We start from the raw sequence: 17,512 nt of genomic DNA on the forward strand, positions 1-17,512 counted from the left end.
TGAGCTCAGTGGTGCTTCTCTCCTCCCTGCCTTGGAGTGCTAGGCTGTGCACCAGCCCTCCCAAGCCACATGCCCAGCAAAGTGCTCTCTGAACTAGGTACAGTCAACCCATTGGGAGGCATGTGGCCAACCTCTACTATTTGGGAACCCCAAAGGGAAGATGAGTGGTCAAAATTTCTAAAGCCACAGCCTGGACTTTAGGACATTCTGTGTCCCCCCAGCTTGCTCACAGGTGGACATGATCATTTTTGTGTTAACAAAAGATATGGGAAGAAGGGACATCAACCCTCCTCCCTTAAAGCCAGCAGGGATAGTGGGGTGGTGCACTCGCACCACCAGTGGCAGGCAGGGCCCAGCACCACTGCTTACATGTGCTGATGCCAGGCCTAAAACTTCCTTGCCAGAGCCATGACCTCAGAGGGCTGCCCAGGGGGTGGGAGCTGTGCATAGGTCCGAGATGTAGCGTGAAACAGCAGACAGAGTGCACAATTAAATACCATGTTTAATCATCCCACAACGGACAGTAGTGCAGTAGTAGAAATTGTAGTGTCTCTTTAAAAAGTTGCTCCCTCAAAGTTTCCATTCCCCAATACCCAGATAACCACGGTGGAACAGGGCGAGGGCCAGAGGGACTCAGGAAGTCTTGGTTCCAAGGAGCTGAAAGTCTTTCCAAGTCAAAGTTGCCTTTTGAGCAGCCAAGAGCCCAATGAGTTGATGCATACGCGCTCACTCTAACACGCACACATGCAAGGGACACAGAAAACACACAGATGGAGGGACAGAGAGGGGAGCATGGTGGGGCCGTCGCACACACGCGCTGTCATGCCACAACATTCCAGTCCATCTGGGGCTGTCTCCTCTGGGGACAGGGAGTGGTGGCCTGAGCCCCAAAGCAGCAGGTGCCGGTCAGATGGAGAGGGAGGCTGTCTGTCCAGCCTGGCTGCTCTGACAAGGGCCCTGGCAGCAAGAGAGGCCACCCACCATCCCTGACACAGTCAATCCTCCCTTAATCTTGGGCCGGGTGGGAGAAGGGAGTGGGGCTCCAGTGTTAAGGGGGGCCAGATATCATTTCTATGCTACCATCTCAGCATCTGTGGTGAGGGGAGGGGTGCCACTTCCTCTTTGCCCAGCGAAAGGGCGTACTGTACCCCAGAAAAGGAAACACCATGCCCACAGTGCTTGCTTTTGCACTCAGGTGTGCGGGCAGCGCAGCAGGCCCTGCCCTGAAGCACTCCGGGCACAGTGACCTGCCCACCAGGTTGCTGCAGAGGCCAGGAGCTGGCTGGGTCTGCCCTCGGGGGAGGGGAGGAGTTCGCAAAAAAAAGGCCCTGAGGTGAGGATATCTGGGGGCCCACCAGACAGGTTTAAAGAGGAAACCTCTTCATTCACAGCTTTGTTCAGGGGTTCCTGGAGGACGTCTCTGGATTCAAGTTCCAGGGGTTCTGGTTGGGGCTGTCAGGGCGAAATGACCAGCAGAGGCTGGGACAGCAGCTGCGCGCAGACTCGGGAGGTAGGAGGACTGGCCAGGCCGTGTGCTGGGCCCTGCCCTGAGGAGACAGACCAGGTGGCTACAGGATCTCCTCCCGCGGGCTCCTGGCCTTCAGAGGGGTCTGCCCGTTGGGTACAGAGCCATTCTGACCATGCAGGAGTTTGCCCTTCTCTCGGTCTGGCCACGTGAAGATGGCGTCGTCGCTGTCCAGCTCTGACTCGGAGTGCATCAGGCTGCTACTTAGCACCAGGCCTTTCTGTTTGATGCCTACAGGGAAAACAAGGAACCCAGCGTCAGAAGACTGGCCTCCAGGCTGGAGCCACCCCCACACCTTACCCCAGCCTGAGGAGCCAAGGAAGAGGGCAAGTCACAGGCTCCTCTCCAGGCTGGGAGGTGCAGATGGAAGGAAGCTTCCCTAGTCCTTCTCCCGGGCCCAACCGGCTGGAACAGTCCACTAAGGGGTGTCACAGAGTATGGATGAGAGCACACCTGGGGTCTCCTGCTGGTTCTTCATCTCCAGTATCCATGAGCTTTGGTTCAGGCCACCTAGTGATACTCTCTTTTCTTTACCTTTCAAATTTGGAATATTTTATCATCTCCCTCTGTGGATGGAGTGACATGGTAGGCAAGAAAGCACAAAGAACTCAGGATCTGGAGAATGAGCTTTTAGCTGTGTCCTAGCTCAGCAGGGCGGCTGAGTCCTGGCACAGCAGGAGTACAGTTGCAGTCCATGGAGACATTTGCTCTGTGGGCTCTTGTCTGCTCTGGCTTCACGGATGCTAGGGTGGCAGAGCAGGTGCATGCTTGGAGAGGTCTCCTGCTGGGAGAGCATGACTGAAATGGGGACTCTCAGAAGCTGTCCCAAGCAGCCAAACCCACCAGAACACAAAAAGCAAGAACTGTAGGAAACACCTGGGGCTGAAGAAGACACCTGCGATTCTGCAAGCCACGGTAGTCCCTTCACTACTTATCCCTACAGATGTAGAGACACCACAGACATGAAATGTGGTCGGATAAGAAGAGCTCCAACAGCAAGATGGCTGCCCTCTGGCTGGTGCAAAAACTCCAGAGAAAGCAAACAGCAGGCTGAGACAGTAGGACTAGAAGTGGGAGCTGCCAACAGGTGGCACCCCCTCAGCAGTGTTCTGGGTCCTGGGAATGCCCATGCCCAGGAGCTAACCTCCCCCCTTTCTAAAAAAGGTAACCAGTCTGGTGAGGTGTGTTTGACCCAGGCAGCACCACAATCTCATCATCCAATAACCATTCTCCCTACTCCAGGGAGAATGATCCAGATCTCCCTCCCATATTGAAAGTGTCCTGAGAGGACTCCCAGCCATTCAGCCCTTCCTAGCCACACATGACTTAAGGCTGGAAGTGCCCTGAGCTCTCCAGGCTGAGGGCATCCAGACCCTGATGTGCCTGTCATTCAGGACCACATGCGCCTGAGGACCTTGCCCATGTGCAGCTGTGCCTGTGCCACGTGCTCTGGGGCTTGGGCAGGGAGCTTCCTCCCCCGCGTCAGTGTCAGGGTTACAGTTCTGGGTCTTGACTGCACAGCCACCTCTCCTACTGAGTCTTCGGGCAGCGGAGCAGCAGGGCCACAGAAGAACACTGACAGCCAGGGCATCTCCAGTGTGGTAGGGACAGTGGAAAGGGCCCAGAGAAGGGCCCAGGTCCTCCAAAGGCCCTGCCTCGCCCCTTGAAATACCCACCCATTCACAGCTGCCTCCTTCCCAAAGCCCCTCTGGCTATAGCAGTGAGGACAGGAGCCTAGGTTCAACCTAATATACTTCAATAGAAAGTTTTAGAAAAAAAGTCAATAGAATAACAAAAAACAAAAACAAAACAAAACAAAGCCATAGCTGCTGAATGTAAAGGGGGCCTCCTGAGGGGGCAGCCCTACACTTACCCAGGTGGGACTGCTCTCCTTCCTCAGTTACTGCTCATCCTCAGCCTAAGCTCTCTCCTGGCAAACTGTCCGTCCAGGCTCCCGCGCACACACATCCTCTTTCCCCGCCACACGCCCACTCAATTTACCCTTCTTCCAGTTAAACTTCAGTTCCATACCTGACACCATATGGTCTTGAATCCCATTCTCCTCGTCGTCCTAGTGACTCGACTCTAGGCTGGACCTGCTAACCCACTGAGCTCAGAACAAGAACCAGTGCTTCTGGCCTGCTCAGACCCACACCGAACCTGAGCGGGCTCTCCCAGCTCCCTTCGGTAGACATTGCCCACAAGAGACCAGCCCTGCTGCCCTCACCTGGTCGCACATTGTTGGTTCTGGTCACCTAGATGCCACTGGAACACCCTGTGGCTCTCCCCTCTCCCTAAGATGTCCGCTGTGCTGAGCTCAGGCTCCCATCCAATCTCGCCTCTGCAGCACAGCCCTTCTCCGGGCCATTACCCCGTGTTTCTCCCCTCCTGCCTCAGACGAGGCATCTGAACTCCATGGCTCCCTTTCTCTCCTCTCTCCCCTTCTCCCTCCTTCCTCCTCAGTCAGGAAGCACCTCTCCAACGCGCCACGCCTCTACCTGCCTTCGACATCACCACCCGCAGATCTGCCCATGAGCCCCTCTCTGAGGAAGAGGAGGCCCTTGCCCTCTGCCTGCCATCCTGCTTCTCTAGCTTTCACTGCTCAGCTTCTAAAAGGATTTTTAAATATTCAGGGCCTTCATCTCCTCACTTCACTTCCTAAATCGCCTGCGCTTCCACTTCCACTGTCACTGCCCACTCTACTGCAGTTCTCTGATGGGCCAGGAGCTCCTCTGGTGCTATCATCGATTCTGATTCTTTGGCCTCTGCAGCAGCAAACACCGATGGCTGTCCCCTAATGAATCCTCTCCTCCCTCCTCGGGCTCCTCAACCCTAGGCCTCTTCTTTTGTCCCTCGACGTTCCCCCATAAGGGATGTGACCCTTTGTGGTGCTGATCCTCGCCAGCAGGTGGGAGATTCCTATTTCTACAGTTCCAGGTCTGACTCTTCTGCTGAGTTCCATTTAATTCATCTTCTCTTACCCAGTCACTGCATCAGAGGTTCTATTCTGTCAACAGCACTATCATTCTCCATCTCTCAGGTTGGAAGTCAGCCCTGACCTTGCCAGGCCTAGCTATAATCCACTGACATCACGCTGTGTGAACCACTGTCAGCTCCTCCTTGGACCAAAAATCTCCTTGCTGGTCTCCCCACTTGTAGCCACTCCCCTTCAATTATTACATGCCGTCACCAGACTGATTTTCCTAAACCAGCACATTCAAGACTCTGCTTCCCAGCATCACCAGGATAAATGTTTAACTCTGCAGGCTGACAGTGAAACTTTCACAATTTGGGACTTGTCAATCTTTCATTCTCATTTCCTCGACTCCACTCATAACCGTCTTGAACCAAACACTTGATCTCCTCCAACATTTCTTCTCCAGTCTCTCCCATCTCAGGGATACCACCACCACCCGACCCACAGGGGCTCACTGCTGAAGCTATGAGCCATCCTTCCTTTCTCCCTTCTCCCACACCCCTCGGCCAACAGACCGCTAACCTCATCAAGTCTCCTCAAAAATGTATCTAGAATCTATCTGGCCTCTCAACCCCAAGGACATTCTAACTTCCTTTCAGCCAGCCTTTCCCTCTCCAACCCCTGCATCTGTCAGCCACCGTTTTCTTTTTCTTTTTTTTATTTTTAGACAGAGTCTCACTTTATTGCCCAGGTTGGAGTGATCTTGGCTCACGGAAACCTCCACACCCCCGGGTTCTAGCGATTCTCCTGCCTTAGCCTCTCGAGTGGCTGGGATTACAGGCGCCCACCACCACGCCCAGCTCACCGTTGTCTTTTAAAATAGAAATCAAGATGGGTGCCATGGCTCACACCTGTAATCCCAGCACTTTGGGAGGCCAAGGCAGGCAGATTACGTAAGCCCAGGAGTTCAAGAACAGCCTAGGCAACATGACGAAATCCTGTCTCTACCAAAAATACAAAAAAAAGCTGGGGATGGTGGCGCACCCTGTGGTCCCAGCTACTTGGGAAGCTGAGGTGGAAGGATCACCTGAGCCCTGGAGGCCAAGAATGCAGTGGGCCTTGATCGCACCACTGCACTCCTGCCTGGGTGATAAGAGTGAGACTCTCTCTCAAATAATAATAAATGTAAACCAAATCCCACCATTCACCCCCTTAAAAAGCTATCAGTGGCCCCCCAGTGTGCTCAAGAGGAGCCCTCAGCAGGGCCCCTCCTCATCCATTGAGCCTTGGGTCGCTCACCCCTTACTCCGTGGGAGGGTGAACCTGTCCAGCATGTCACCACCTTCTACCTCCTCAAATGCTCTCTGCTCCTTCCAGCAGCTGGGTCTGCACCAGTTTTGTTCCTTTGCCTGGAATGCTACTTCCTGCAGCTTTATCTGGCTAGCTCCCACTTATCCAGGTCTCGGCTTAAGTGTTTTTCTTCATAAAGGCCTTTTATGAGCATATTTTATGTATTTGTGAGTTTGCTTAATGTCTGTCTGACATAAGCTACACAAGAGTGGAGTCTGTCCGTTTGATTCACCACAATATAAGCAGTGTCTGGCACAGGGCCTGGCACACAGTGGTCCTGCTCCATATCAACAGATGAATGAGACACAGCCCCTGCCCTCAGGGATTTCACTGATGGGTGGGGAGACAGGCAAACGTAACTCATCATGAGGCAGCAAGAGAAATGCTGACCTAGGTATGTGGGAGAAAGGGGAGCACAACCTGAGGAGGTTAAGGGAGGGATAAGAAAGAGCTTTTTAGGGCTGGGTATGGCGGTGCATCCCTGTAGTCCTAGCTGCTTTGGGAGGCTGAAGCAGGAGGACCACCTGAGCCCAGGAGTTGGAGGTTGCAGTGAGCTATGACTATACCACTGCACTCCAGCCTGGGTGACAGAGCAAGACCTTGTCTCCACATTTTAAAAAAAGAAAGAGATTACTGGATGAACCAGCAGAACTTGTTTAGAAAAGAGGGAGATCAGCAAAGAGATTCTAGAAAAACAAACTGATGTAAGCTCACAAAGGCCACATCTACCAGATCAAAAGTTCTAGCTTTTTGTGCTAGAAATAGAAAGTCACTGAAGAATGCCAAGGGGTGAAAAACATGATCAGAGTAACATGATAAAAAACCTCGGCTGCGGCGTGAGGGGTGGGTTTTGCACATTTCACCTCCAGGCCCTCATTCTCAATGTTCCTGGGTGAAATACTCCGCCTACCCTCACTGCTCTAGTTTCCTGGGCTCATTTCAAGCCCCACCACCACCAGCCTCCACCTTGGCAGTGTTGGGGATCGAGCTGCTTGGTGCGGGGTCCAGACTGCTGCGAGCCTGTTCTCTTCTGCTGCTGTGTCTTTTCTCCCTCACTAGACTGAGGGCACAGCCTGTGTCTGATGACTGTCTGTACCCCCACAGCCTCTCCCTAACACAAAGCTTTATGCATGGAAGGTGTTTAAGAAATGCTTTACATAAAAATAGTTCTATTTGCAGAGTGTTTAGGAATCGCTTTATAGAGAGTCCGGCTCTCATAAACCAATGATACCTGTCCCATGGCATCCGTGATGAGCGAAACCCTCGCCAGGTGACCCAGCCCAGCCAAGGAAGGCAGCAGAAGAGAACAGGCTCGCAGATTACCTGCCCTAATCTCCCAGTGCCATAGGTCAAAGTCATCTTAGTATTTGTGCAGGGAAAACGCCCTCCTATCTACCCTAAGACACTGACAGAAGCTGTGGACTTGCCAAATAATAAAGATAGGAAGACAGGAGAACAAAGCTGGCTGAAAGGTGGTCAGCTGGCAGACACGGGCCTAGGTCTCATCTCCGCCCATAAAGGACAGACTGGTCAGCAGTAAGACACAAGTCCAAGGTCCCTGACCCTGACTACCTGGGACAGTTGGGAAAGCGGAACTCCAGGTGGGAAACACGAGGAGAATGCCCAGGCGAAGGAAAACAAGAGGCCCAGCCCCCGCGCCAAGCGGAAGTAGCACGCAAAGTGGGTCCTGGAGGCATTCTGCCCCGTGCATCTCAGGGCAAATCTGACCCTCAGTCTTCATCAGGCAAAAGGGAACAAAATGCTTTGCAAGCACAGTGAACTGTTAGTGATACACTCAGGAGGGGCTAGTGACAGCAGCCTTCCACAGGAGAGTGCACAGACCTAGCAGCTCCGGCGCCCAGGGCCTCTACCTGCTCGCGAGGTTGGCTTCAGCTCCAGGCTTTCCTGATCCGTGGCATCCAGGATCTTGTACTTGCTTTTCCTCTTGGGTTTTCCTTTTTGCCTAAAAAACACAACCCCCACCCCTGCTCAGGAAAGAGGTTCTCTGGGAGGATGAGGATGAGAGTCAGATGTGCATGCGGGGCCCTGTCTTGGTGGGGCACCTACTGGGAGGGGTGTCCTCTCCTCACTTCTCAGCCAGGAAAGGTGGCAACTGTGATTTGTTCCTCAAATGTTCCTCATCGATTCTGGAGAAGGGCAAGGGAGCTATGCCCACCTTGGCATGGACTCACCATCCCACAGGGGCAATGAAGGACAGATTGGTTAAAAACATAAAGAAAACAAAATCCTCTGCTTGAAGGGTGTGGGAGGAGAGAGGCATTACACTAACAAAGTTGGTAATGGTGGTTGTCTTAGACTGGTGGGAATTTTTTAACATTTCTTTAGTTCTAAGTTTTAGAAGAGGTTATACTGCAAGTGGAATCTCAGCTCTGTCACTATTAACTGGTCCTCAGACAGTGATGTACCTTTCCTGAGCCTAAGTATTTTTATCTGTAAAATGGGAAAAGGTTATGTGTATTAAAAACGGTATTACCTATAAAAATATTATGGCACACAGTATACACAGAAATAGTATTATTAATAATGAAAACATAAATGTAACCATTCCATCTTAGAAGACTCAATAGGAAGACTCAAATGAAAAAACACAGGACGCTTGAGCCTGGCTAGCCTAAGTGCATACCTGTGTGGAAACACGCACACTCATGAATCCCAACTAGAAAGGAAGGCAGAATTAAAAACGCGCGGGCTATGCTGGTGAGGCTACGCTGTGGTGCATTAAAGAAAACACACCTTACAGATGTGATCCAGGTCTCCACCTCGGCCCTCACACTCACCTCCCCACCTTGCCCTGCTTCCGCCCAGCCATGTTTCCCAGGTTCCAGATCACGGCAGTGGCTGCCACTCACTGAAGGAGTGTGCCTCCGCCCTCAGAAGAGTCTCAGGGTGAGGAAAGCTGCCTATGCATGCCTTAGCTGGGTCAGAACTCTCTAACGCTGACTGAGGACCCAGCCCAGTCCTTCCACGTGGAAGGTGCCAAATACCTCTCTGAGGAACGAATGTATGACAAGAAGCCCGAATGAATTTCAAAGGAAAATCCATCTTACCTCTTACAACAACAGATCACAGTCCAAGACAGGATTCCCAAGGCAACAACAATGACAAAGGTAGCAATGATAACATATAACACGCTCCACTCTGCCAAGAAAATCAAAACGGTGAGGGCTGTGGAGGGAGAGGCTGGGAGGGAGGTCTGGGCTGCTCCCAGCTTGGGCAGGTGTGGCTTCACTCTGGAGACAAGAATGCCCCAGGGCTCCCCAGGAAGGTGAGACCTTGGAGTTAAGGGCAGCTGAAGCTTTAAACCTTTTGAAATGTCCCTGCTTTCCAGTCCCTGCTCCACGCAAGCCCTGAGACCCTGCAGCAGTGGTGCAGGCTGAAAAGAGCTTTAAGAGGGAAACGAGGGCTTCCATTAGGCTACAGCATGGAGGCACTCCAAAAGACAGGAGGCTTTTCAGCTAGTGGGATTTAGGCTGTAACTGGCATTTGATCTGAGTTAAGCCTGGTCCTTCTTACACGACTGCTTCAGGGCTTTCCTCTAACCTTGAGCAAGTGTGGAGGAAGGAAGTAAAAGTCCTCTGCAAACAGAAAATACACAAAGTTCTTCTCCTTGCCTGCTCATCTGCTTCAGAAACACCAACACCCACCCACTCAGCGAAGAACCACATTCAGTGCCAAACAGGCTGGCACTGTGCCACACAGAAAACTCACCACAGTTGCTGTCTCCATCCCTCAGCTGCACCTTGATGAAATTCTCCATCCAAAAAGGGTCACAGATACAGCGTTTGGTGAACGAGTCACAGTGGCCATGGTCAGAACAGTTCAGCTGACATGCTGAGAGTGGCAGCAAAGGGAAAAAAGTCAACAAGAGTCAGCCAGGGGTGACAAGCAGCACCTAGAGCCCATGAGAGCACCAAAGCACCCCAGATTAATGCTGTGTGGTGAAATGTCCCCGAGACCCACCTTGGGCATGGTGCCTGCCTTTCTCATCTCGACTGGACAGAACTAGAGCAGTCAGGAGGGCCACTACAAAGACACTTCCAGTCTGTTTTCACTTGTTGTTTGTCTATATCAGCAATTCTTAATCTTTTATGTCCCACACATCCCCTTCTCAGAATTGCAAAAATAAAATACATATAGTACTTCAAAGGAAAGCAATAATTATATTAAACATATTTTTGAAATATTTAAGAAGACGGGTGGGGCATGGTAGCTCATGCCTATAATCCCAGCACTTTGGGAGGCTGAGGCGGGCAGATCACTTGAGGTCAGGAGTTCGAGACCAACCTGGGCAATATGGTGAAACCCCGTCTCTATAAAAATTAGCTGGGCGTGGTGGCGCATGCCTGTAATCCCAGCTATTTGGGAGGCTGAGGCAGGAAATCACTTGAATCTAGGAGGCGGAGGTTGCAGTGAGCTGAGATTGCACCACTGCACTGCAGCCTGGGTGACAGAGCAAGACTCCGTCTCAAAATAAACAAATAAATAAGCATTAAATAACAAGAGCTAGAAGTGGGTTTAAACACTATCATAATTTCAAAGTAGTGATAAGTAAAAATGACATCATGTAACGTGATAGGAAATTATTTGTGATTTCTGTTGCCTCAAAGCCACAGGTTCTGTTGATACTACTGTAGTTTATTGCCTACATTTATCATTAAAGGAAACAGTGAGTTTCAGTTAGAGGTTAGTGAAAACAAAGATGTAATTTTTCCCCACTCAAGCTCACAGCCTTCTGAACTCGATCTCAGGGGTCCATGGGCCCCAAGTTACGAATCCCCAGTGATGAATCAGGACTCTTTCATGATAATGGTAGTGCAAGAAAACGATTATCTCCATCTTCCCAGAGAAAAGGAGATGAAGGCCAAGGACAGAAAGGACCAACAGGTGAGCTGCAGGCACTGGGTAGGCTCTTGCTCCCAACTTCCCAGAATTACTCACTGACAGTGTTGATTTCCAGGGCTCTGAATATCAAAAAGTCTGCCTTTTGCTTCCGCAGCTCACTCTTGAGCATCGCTGCCACCTCATGGCCTTTGAAGATCTGGTGGGGAGGCTCGTTTTGAACAAAAAATACCATTTTGGTGCTGCAGAGACATGCAATAGTACTAATGAGCTGAGGTGATCCACACCTGCAGCAACAGCTACCATTTCCTAAGTACCTTCTGTTTGCGACAGACACTGTGCTAAGTATTACATGCATTCTGTCACTACAAGCCAGTGAGAAAGGTGTTATCAGGCTCATCTCCATTTTACAGAGAACAACACTGGGGCTCTGTAAGAGGGGTTAAGTAACTTGCCCAAGGTCACACAGTTGGTTATGGCAGAGCCGGATCCCAATCCTGTTATGTCTGACTACAAAGTCTGTTCTTTTTAAAATGCCCTAAGCTGCCCCAGCTAACAAAAGAACCCATTCCTCCAGCAAGACCTATACCCTCCATCTAACTGGAGGATGAGACAAATGGGGATCTGGTATAGCTACATCCCTGCTGTCTGCCTTTTTCCAGCTAAGACTGCTGGGTTTGTGACTGGTTTACTTGAAAGACAAACCACAATGCTTTGTTAATGTAAATTGTTGGACAGCATCAAAGCTTATCCATAGGTCACAACATAGCCAAAACAATTACGATGACAACTATGAAATTATACTACTCCATGCCCAGAATCTGTTTGCTGACTGTCAATTTCTAAGTAGGCCACATGTGAACTCACATCTGGGTAGTACCAAGGCTGTTCTATGCTTTAGCCTTAATTTTTAGTAGCCTGCCTCTTGAGCTCCATGTGAGTTTTACAATTAGAACCTTCTAAATCAGTGGGTCACACTGGTTTACAGGTGTGACCAAGATATTGATCCCCTCAGCATGCAGTGTGGCTGGGTGGGACCTGGGCATCCTTGAGGCCCTGGACCAGTTGCTTCCAGTACAAGCAGCCTTCTCTGTTTATCCCAAGATGCCCTATAAATGGTATAATTTTCTAGGCATGCATGACATAAAAGTCTGAGAAGTGCTGCCGCAGACTTTCTAAAAGCTTGCTGCACAGTGGCATTAACAATGGGGCATTATCAATTCCGGAAACAAACAAACAAAAAAACCTTTGCCAGAAAGGATGTGTGGTTCATTGCCCATTATCTTCTCCCAGTTAACTAATTCATGCTTACAGTTTCAATTTCGGTCTATATATCAATAACCCTCAGATCTTTATCTCTTTTCCCCACATCTCTCCTGAGTGACCAGTCTATATCTGCAAATACTTGTGTGAATATCTACCCCAGAGCTTCAACAGATGCCTCAAATTCAACAAGTCTCAAAATCAACTCCTAACCATTAAACACTATGTGTTAGGGGCTATACAAACATTAACTTATTTAATCCTCATAACAATCCTATAAATAGGTACTAGTATTTTCACAGATAGTAAAACAGGTTCAGAGAGGTGAAGTAACTTTCCCACTGTCACAGAGCTAACACTAGTGGGGCAGGGGTCAGAAGCTGGGTCTAATATAAGGGCCATATTCTTTCCCACTGTAAAATACTATTTTCTTCCGATCACATGTTCTTCCTGAATTCCTTAACTAAGTCAGTCCAGTCCAAGCCAGAAGCTCAGCGAAACCCAGAAGCTTCTCTCTTGTTCATGCCCCATATGCAGTGCTGGTGAATCTGAGCAACCCTGTCAACAGTGCTCTTACCAGCACTCTTGCTAACATCTTTCCACTGCTTGCCAGCCAATTCCCACCAACTTGGATCAATCAAGCAGCCATGTGCCCTGTTCCTACTCCCAGGCTGCTGAGTATACTCATCCCTAATCACGCTGTCTCTGACCTAGTGAGCCCTGACTGTAGATTAAATTCACCTGGGGTGCTTTTCCATTCCAGGTACCCAGGCCCCACTCCAGACCATCATCTGAACTATCATCTCTGGGGCTAAGGCTTGGGCAGGGTATGTTCAGACAATCTCCACAAGATTCTACTGTGTGGCTGGAGTTGGGAACCACTGCTCTCACCTCATGTTTCCAACTCGGCTGGTCCCCCAGATCTGCCTCCATTTATTACCCATCTCCTATCTCCACTATCTCCTTTTCATCTCGGTCTACACAAATGCTCACAAATTTCCTATTTTAAAAAGATGTTCATGTTCCACAAGGACTACAACGAAAAAAATTTTTTAAAAGATATTCTTTCAATCCTACCGCCCATATTATTTTCAGCACCAACTTCCTCAAAAAGGTGTTATACTGACCATCTCTGTATCCTCTAACCATGAAATCTGTCCTCTGCCCCCAACATCGAAGTAAAACGCTCTCACTATAGTTGTGCTGATTTACTAATCACAAACCCATAGGCCTATTTTGTGTTCTCACCACACCTCCACCCCTGTAGCATCAGAATCCTTTCGCAGCACCCCTTCTGCCAGATCACCCCTTAACTTCCAGCAGACCACTCTCATTCGGTTTTCCTCCCACCTAATTGCTGTTTCTTAGTTTCTTTTGCTACCTCTTCTTTCATAATGATGCCCTTCAGAGTTGTGTCCTCATCCATCTTAGATCTCTCCTAGTGAGACTCACCCCTTCTTGTGGCTTTGGCTCCTGCCTGTATGCAGTAACTCCTATCTCGGGCTCTTCCTTCCACAAGTTCCAGCCTTTACTTGTGGCTAGCTGACGGAACATCTCCTGACGCAGCCCATAAGACACCCCAAATTCAATCATCCAAACTGGTTCCACCTGCTTCCCAATCTGACCTGAACCATCTATCCAGACATCCAAACCAAAAGCCTCACATTGATATCTCACTCACCTTCATTCCTAAAGGGCCAAGTCCTGTTGAATTATCACTGAATTTCTTTTAATTTCTTCTCCTCTTCTTCTACTATCTTAATTCAGGTTTTATTACCTTTTTACTGGACTAGTCCAGAAGCTTCCTGATTGGTCTCCCAGCCTTTGATCTCTCCCTGTTTTAGTCTAGCTTCCACACTACTGATCTTTCTTTAAAAAAAAAATCAAATTATGGAATTTCCTTGCTTTTAAAAACAAAACAAAAACTTCACACACATAAAACAAACCAGCTTGGATCTGCCTACCCAAACTATTAAAACTAAAATCCTCAGCTTGCATATAACTGTTCTCAGTCTCCACTGCCAGTCTTGTCTTCTACCACATCCTGGGGCCACTAAGCTTGAACCAAGTGACTTCTTCTGGAAGAAACTGTACACTTTCATACCATAGGGCCATTGCTCAATGCTGTTCCCCTGTTCTGAATCTCCTCCCCATCCTCCCACACCTGGTCAATACAAGTTTCCTTTTCCTTTTTTTTTTTTTTTTTTCTTGAGACAGTCTCACTCTGTCTTCCAGACTGGTGTACAGTGGTGTGACCAGAGCTCACTGCAGCCTCAAACTCCTGGGCTCAAGTAATTCTTCTGCCTCAGCTTCCCAAATAGCTTGGACTACAGGCTCACCACACTGCACCTGGCTAATTTTTAAATCTTCTGTAGAAGTGGGGTCTCGTTATATTGCCCAGGTTGAAGCTTTCCTCCTTCTAGAAAAATCTTTGGATTACCCCTGCCCCAACTCTCCTAGAAGAATTCATTGTCCTTGCCACAGTGTTCCACAGTGCCACTTGTTGTATCAAACCCACCCTGTACTAATGTTCCATATTTACTAATCTCCTCTCTTAGACTGTGGTTGTCAAAATAGTGGACCTCCTACACCCTGGAGCCCTGCTGAAGTGTCTAGTACAGCACATGTCATCTGCACCAGAAGACAGAAGTCTATTGAAGAAAAGGCATCATGAGTGTTTCTGGTCAGAAAGCCCACCCTTCTCTATCTAGCCACACTATTTCTCAGCTCATTCAAGAAGTCCGGGGTCCCCTGGTCTTTCCTTTGCTCCCCCCATTCATTGCCCAGCTACCTCTGCTCCGTGTACGGCTGAATCTTTTGCACAATGATGTCGGAATCCAGCACCCCCAGGAGGACCCCAATCTGGCGGATGAACATCCCCTTCAGCCTCTCAGTTAGCTGACTGACGTTGATATCCAAGATGATCTCCACCAGGTTGTTTTTCCTGGGATCTGGAAAGCATGTGGATCAGTCATGGCTTTAGAAGTAGGAGAGTAAACACAGACCTGCCACTGTGCATTTGCTTTGGCACAGGAGAGAAAGGAGTGAGAGCATTCAGATGTCCTTCAGATGGAAAGGGACAATAGTGAATTCCTGATCGGGCAATCTGGGGCTGGCTTAGAAAGCTTCTAAAGCACTCCTGGTCTCTATACCATCCTGAGAATTCCCACACATGTGCTGGGGACAAGGCTGAAGCAGTGATGCAGTGAGGGGTGGAGAGTAATGATGGAATTGGGGAAGAGAGAAACACTTAAACATTTGTTTTAAAAGCCTCTGTGCAACTGGCGGTGCTGAGCAATCCAGGCCAAGTGGGGGTATCAAGCAATCTCTCCTGACTCACATCTGATTTTCAGTGCCTCGCTGTATTTTTTGCACAACAATGGGAGGAAAAGTGTCCATCTCAACAATCTCCTCAATAATGGGAATGCATCTGTCCCTCCAGGTTTAAATACAGTTAACAAAAGAAAATCCAGTCAGCCAAGACACAAGGATTTCCTTAGAGCCACATCACAGCTGCACTATCTTTGTATAACTCTAAAACGGTGAGGCTATCATGTTTTACTTTTGAATATGTCCTAAAGATGTTCTACATTTGGAATTTCAAACTGATTGTTTGGAATGCCTTATTTACATACTTGAATGCACCACTTGTCTGTTCTGATGTATAATTTGCATAATTAGTAGACTATCTGTGATCTGACTTCAAACACAGAAGAGATTTCAGTGTCTCAGCTACTGTCCTTCCTAGAGGCAGGACAAGGACTGGAAGACCTCCCAAGATCCCTTCCTGTCTAAAACATCCATATATGAGGTTGGCCTAGATAATAAAGAGTAGGTTTAAAGTTAACATCATTTCATCAGAAGCTCTGGAATTTATAAAGCTCTATCCCACCTCCACACTCAGTGCCTCCCTATCACCAAATTAACCTCAAAGCAAAACAAAAACAAGGTTCTATTTAAGAAGAAAATTTTTATTTCTGCAAAGCTGAAAAATGTAAAGAGCACTATTACTTTACCTTCCCTGGATTGTCACATAAGGCCTGAGGCTCAACTTATAAAAATAAATTGTTTTCTGCATCTGGATGCTGATGAGACATCATGACTCAAGCTATTCTCATGCTCAGATTCCCAAGCACCCTGAGCCCTCTCTCATCAGTCACGAGGAGAGGAGAAAGTGCTGGACTAGGAGCACAAAGGCCTGGCTCTGACACAACTGCTGTGTGACACTGAGCAAGTCCTGCCCTCTCTGAGTTTGTTTCTCCATCTGAGATGAATAGGGGGAGGTCTGTATTTCTGCATGGGTGGGAGGTATTGTTGGAACAGACGGTCTCTATGGATTTTTCAGCTTGGGGTTTCTAGATTATTTTTAAAGCCGGACATGCCATCTGGCTCTGTCCATGATGGGGGAAGGGGGTCTCAGGATAGAGGCCTTGATCGCCTGATTCAGTAATTCTACTCAGCCTCATCACTAAATGAACTCACCAGGTTTCACCTCCACAGTGGTCCGGTCTGTGTCACTCTCACCCTTTGCATCGGTCACTTTCAGGTGAAACGTGTAGGTCCCCTCGACCAGGTTCGAAAGAAAAAGGATAGGGTGATGGTCAGAATGATTTAACACCTCCTGTAGGGTTGAACAACATGGCTATGTTACAGAACAAAATGCCATTCCTTTCCCGGAGTCAGTTGCTGCTTTCCCCATAACTAGGCCCTTCAGGGCTGAACTGTTTCAACCTTGGGCAGTTCCTGATCTGGAACAGCATTGCAGCCTACAGCTGCTAGGATCAGGGGAGGGAAACCCATTCTGTGCTATACTAGCTTACAGAATGACCCTAAGCAAGTCACTTAACCTCCCTGGATTTCAGAGAACAATCTGGGTTTGATATAAGGGGCCACTTGATTAAAGCATATACTAGAATGCGTGGCTCCTCCTCCCCACTCCTGTGTAGCTCTCCAGCTCCTAGCGCACTTACCCCTGCTGCTGGGCTCCCCTCATCTCGAGTCCAGAGGTAGCTGACTATTCCCTTGTCATCTGAAGACTTAGAGCCATCCAGCTCTGCTGTGCTCGTGGGTAAGGTAATCACCACATTCCCAGTTATCTTGGCTATAGGTGGTTTGTTTATTTCTAATCAAAGAGAAATCATTGAAATAATGTGACATTCTGGAAAAGAAGAAATGTTTCTTCATGATGCTTATGGGGAAATTAAAACATCAAGAGTGTCTTAACTGGAGAACCTTTTTAAGTGCCTGTCCCTGCCACCAACCAACAATGTAGATGAAAGTTACCAGCGCTGCAGTCCTGAGGTTCCAGTCCTACCCAGAGAAATGTTCTCCTAACACTGTACAACAGAGGGGGCGAATGTGCTTTCCTCCCGTAGTCTCCCAGCAGCCTTTCCAAATGGAATCCATTTCTCTGCTTTGGAGGTATGCCATGATCAGAAATAATGGCCCAAACTGGCTTAAAACCTTGGAGTTTAGGTTTCACCTAGTTGATCTTGCAAATTCTCCTTCACAATATCTTAAAATGTTATTCTCTGAATATCTTTTTGGACCCCTTCCTTGGAACTTCACAGGAGAAAACAAAGAGCTACCTCTCTTAT

At 48.8% G+C, this 17,512-nt stretch overlaps 1 protein-coding gene across 5 annotated transcripts in view; it reads right to left on the reverse strand.

Moving 5' to 3' along the window:
- Positions 1 to 482: 482 nt before the first annotated feature.
- The window catches only part of KIAA0319L (KIAA0319 like), a 128,141-nt gene continuing 111,111 nt past the window's right edge, over positions 483 to 17,512 (reverse strand). For 4 of the 5 annotated variants that reach the window (XM_050797777.1, XM_050797769.1, XM_050797787.1 and 1 more), the window contains 8 exons: positions 16,886 to 17,037; positions 16,398 to 16,536; positions 14,707 to 14,866; positions 10,752 to 10,894; positions 9,522 to 9,644; positions 8,861 to 8,951; positions 7,664 to 7,755; positions 483 to 1,756 (listed from right to left, as the gene is read on the reverse strand). In XM_050797777.1, coding sequence (XP_050653734.1) covers positions 1,569 to 1,756; positions 7,664 to 7,755; positions 8,861 to 8,951; positions 9,522 to 9,644; positions 10,752 to 10,894; positions 14,707 to 14,866; positions 16,398 to 16,536; positions 16,886 to 17,037 — 1,088 coding nt within the window. In that variant the 3' untranslated portion in view covers positions 483 to 1,568. The other variant, XM_050797796.1, reaches the window with a different exon arrangement.

Source organism: Macaca thibetana, chromosome 1 (genome assembly GCF_024542745.1).
Source record: "Macaca thibetana thibetana isolate TM-01 chromosome 1, ASM2454274v1, whole genome shotgun sequence".
Classification (NCBI taxonomy): Eukaryota; Metazoa; Chordata; class Mammalia; order Primates; family Cercopithecidae; genus Macaca; species Macaca thibetana.